General features: G+C 45.2%; 1 protein-coding gene across 2 annotated transcripts; it reads left to right on the forward strand.

Moving 5' to 3' along the window:
• The first annotated feature begins 841 nt into the window (after positions 1-841).
• On the forward strand, positions 842-3,921 carry LOC147619830 (pentatricopeptide repeat-containing protein At5g27110-like). Of its 2 annotated transcripts, none has more exons than XM_086825673.1 (2): positions 842-988; positions 1,114-3,921. In XM_086825673.1, exon 2 carries the CDS (start codon positions 1,147-1,149, stop codon positions 3,643-3,645), a length of 2,499 nt encoding a protein of 832 aa, XP_086681799.1. In that variant the 5' UTR covers positions 842-988; positions 1,114-1,146; the 3' UTR covers positions 3,646-3,921. The 2 variants fall into 2 exon arrangements, with proteins under 2 accessions (XP_086681799.1, XP_086681798.1); XM_086825672.1 differs by having other exon boundaries at positions 852-988; positions 1,063-3,921.
• Positions 3,922-4,155: the final 234 nt, after the last annotated feature.

Genomic DNA, 4,155 nt, shown 5'->3' on the forward strand with positions numbered 1-4,155 from the left:
AGGGCTAGATGGCATGAATTCTATGATGCTATTGTATTATAACTACATGTGAAATTGGTGAAAGGTTGAGGGTGCCTTTACACCTATGCACATAAAGGGAAATGACTACCCTATTGTAGCCCTATAGGGTTTAGTTACAAAAAATAACCCCTATTGTAGCCCTATAGGGTTTAGTTACAAAAATAACCCCTTTTACTAAAAGGAACTAGGTGCTTGATCTAATTAGGTGGTATGGGATAAGCTGACTACTGAGGATAACTGGGACTTAGGCCAAGTTAACTTAATGTTAGGAATGGCCCCTACATTGAAGGGCCTTATTACACGACCTCCATAGGAGTAAGAAATGCAAAAGGGTGCGGGTGAATAAACACTTGAGGAATCGAGAACACTCCTAATTGAATACTAAATACTACCAGAGTAAACCAAACCATCTAAGGTTCTTTTTCTATCTATGACGAAATCGGTAAATATATCAATGCAATCTGGTGCAAAAGTAGTGGGCGGATGGAACAAAGATGGTGGGGCCAATTTAATATTAGTCCTCACTTAATTATCCAAACTAGGACCAGCAAGCTCATGTCCCTCATTGTTGGGATGAGATGATTATTTTTTCCCTTGCAAAATTTACCCTGCAAGCTTTATATTGAGTAAGGTTACGACATTACCTTGCAAGCTTTATATTGAGTAAGGTTATGATGAAGCCATTAAGCTCTAGAGGGTTCAAGGTTATGATAACGTCATTGGGATGAGGTAGATGTCCCTCATTGGGATGAGATGATTTTTTTTTCTCTCGCAAAATTTACCATGCAAGCTTTATATCGAGTAAGGTTATGATAAAGCTAGTGATCCCCCATTAAGAACCTTGAAGCCTACATGAAGTGACGTGAATATGGGATGAGATGGCTGCCCGGGCTCGAATGGACATGGCGCTCGCTAGGCTTCTGCTCCGTATCGAGTCCATGGACGATCCAGCCCGCCATGCTCACCGGTACGTTTTCTGTTGTCAGAAGAGAGAACATTAGGGTTTCATTAAGAAGGGTTTTATATAGTTCTAAATCACAGTCGCAGAATGGCACACTTGAAGAAGACCCTACCATTACTCATGTTGATCAGGAGCCATGGCTTGATGGACCACATAACCATTCTATGTATGCTTCACTTCTACGGCGGCATGGAGAAACCAAGGCCCTTTCAGACGGGAGGGTCACCCACCATCACATCATCAAAAGCAAATATGAGGAGGATGTGTTCCTGGGAAACCTTGCCGTACAGATGTACGGAAAGTGTGGAGCTCTTGAGGAAGCACACTTTCTGTTCGCCCGAATGCACCAGCGAGACGTGTTCACATGGACATTCATCATCTCTGCATATACTCATGCTGGACACGAGAAAGAAGCCCTGCATTTCTTTGACCGCATGCAGCACGAGACGGTAGCTCCCAGCAAATTTACCTTTGTTGAAATACTCTCCACATGTGCTAAAAGAAGTGCTCTGATTGAAGGCAAAAGAGTGCACGCATGCATTCTCAGAAGTCTAATTGAGACGGATGTTGTCATTGGAAATGCCCTAGTCAATTTCTATGGCAAATGCAGCAATTTGGAGGATGCCTGGCGAACCTTCAGCAGAATGGAGGAGAGAGACGTGGTATCTTGGAATGCCATGCTCACCACTTACAACCAGCATGAAAAATTCAACATATCACTTCAACTTTTTCCGCGCATGCTTCAAGAGGGTTTGATCCCAAATAAGGTAACTCTTGCCTGTATAAGTGATGCATGTGTCGGCCAGGCCGCCTTGGCTGACAGCAAGAGGATTCACACGCATATTGTGGGCTGTGGACTGGGTAGTGATGTTGGTGTTGGCAATACGCTTGTTTGCATGTATGCAAGATGTAGCAGCTTCAATGATGCTTTGTCAGTGTTTCATGAAATGCATGAGCACAATGTGGTCTCATGGACCACCTTGATTGCAGCATATGCCCAACATGGGCTATGCAATGAGGCCGTTCTACTGCTTCTACAAATGCAGCTCGAAGGTGTGCTTCCAAACAATGTCACATTCCTCAATGTCATTTCTGCATGTGCGAGCCGGGCAAACCTATTGGAAGGCATACGGTTACATGCCCAGGCTGCTGGTAGTGGATATGAATTGGATGTTGTGATCGGGAATGCCCTCATCAACATGTATGGCAAGTGCAGAAACATGGAGAAAGCAAGAGAGACCTTTGATGAGATGCCTAAACGGGATAAAATTTCTTGGAATTCACTAATTGCAGCTTATGCTCAGCAGGGTCATAGCAAGGAGGCTTTACAACTGTTCAGAGAGATGCGTCAATTTGGTGTGAGCCCAGACAGGGCAACATCTGTTAGTGTTCTTGACGCATGTGCTAATGAGTTAGCCTTAGATGAAGGCAAGCAAATGCATGCTTATATTAAGGGCAGTTGGTTTGAATTAGATAGCGTTGTAGGCAGTGCCCTTGTCAATATGTATGGCAAGTGTGGCAGCTTGGAGAATGCACAAGAAGTTTTTAACAAGGTGCCTGAATGCACTGTGGTTTTGTGGACTGCCATGATCTCAGCATATGTCCAGCATGGGCAGCATGATCAGGCTCTTCAGATCTTTGGACAAATGAAACTGGAGGGAATTGTCCCAGATGAGTTAGCATTCTCTATCATTCTTTCTGCTTGTCTTGGATGGAGAGGTTTAGCTCAAGGCAAGCGGCTGCATGCTTGCATCGTGTGCTGTAGAATCAAATCAGAGGTTGTCAGCAATGCTTTGCTGAGCATGTATGGCAAATGTGGCAGCTTGATGGATGCTAAAAAAGTGTTTAAGAAGCTGGTGGATAGAAGTGTGGTATCGTGGACTGCTATGATTACTGCATGTGCACAGAGTGGACAACCAAAACAGGCCTTATATTTATTTGAACTAATGCAGTCAGATGGTGCGGTGCCAAACAAGTTGACCTTTGCTAGCCTCCTTGACGCATGCGCTAGCCTTGCTGCCTTAGCGGAAGGCAGCCAGATCTATGAGCTCTTACTGATTAGTGAGTTTGAGCCAGATGTTATTTTAGGGACTGCTGTTGTCAATCTATACAGCAAGTGTGGCAGTGTGGAGGATGCACATTGTATTTTTGACAAAATGCCTGAGCGAAATGTGGCATCATGGAACTCCATAATTGCAGCTTATTGCCAGCATGGAGACGTAAACAAGGCCCGTCAATTGTTCCGACAAATGCAGCGGGAGGGTGTAAGCCCAGATGTGATCACCTTCCTTACCATTATTTCATCCTTCAGCCATGCTGGACTGGTTGATGAGGCCCAGGATTTCTTTGTGTCTATCAGTCGTGATCATGGTCTTTCTCCCACTGTAGAGCACTATAATTGCATGATTGACCTTCTTGGGCGAGCAGGGCATCTTGACAATGTCGAGGAGATGCTTGCAAAGTCGCCTTTTGAAGCCTCTTCACACTCATGGATGAGCTTGTTAAGTGCCTGCAGAGTCCACTCGGATGTGGAAAGAGGGGAACGTGCTGTCAAGAGCTTATCTAAACTGGAGCCAGCAAACCATGCACCTCAGGTGTTGTTGTCAAACATCTATGCTGCATTCGGCAGGTTCGAAGATGCAGCAATGGTGAGGAAGGAATGAGTTGCAATTAGGTGCAGATTGCCTGCCATCATTGATCATTTGGGTGGAGATCAGGTTTTTGAACCAGGTTGTTGATCCCATATTGTTTAGGGTCTTCACATATTTTTCCCCAGGCATGGGAGGATGAGAAAATGGATGGGCATCAATGGCTAAGGGGGGGTCATGATTGGGTCTGCCCATGGCCACCATGAAATGCGTTTCGGTAGCGCTGAAACATGTTTTGCGTTTCGTGAAACCTTGAAACGCCATCCTTGATATGCCATTTCGTGTTCTCAATTTCAAGTCTCTCTCTCTCTCTCTCTCTCTCTCTCTCTCTCACGCTATATAAATGTGTGTGTGTGTGTGTGTGTGTGTGGTCATTTCGGTCCAGCGTTTCAGTAAGCACTTGTCCAGGGGTGAAATGTTTCGGCATTTCTTGCCCCATTTCAAGGTGGAACGTTTCGGGCTGAAACGATTCGCGGTGACACACCGTCTGCCGTACTTCCATGGGGATGCTTGCAAACATCACTT

Source organism: Cibotium barometz, chromosome 32 (genome assembly GCF_041138505.1).
Source record: "Cibotium barometz isolate CiBa-2024 chromosome 32, ASM4113850v1, whole genome shotgun sequence".
Lineage (NCBI taxonomy): Eukaryota > Viridiplantae > Streptophyta > Polypodiopsida > Cyatheales > Cibotiaceae > Cibotium > Cibotium barometz.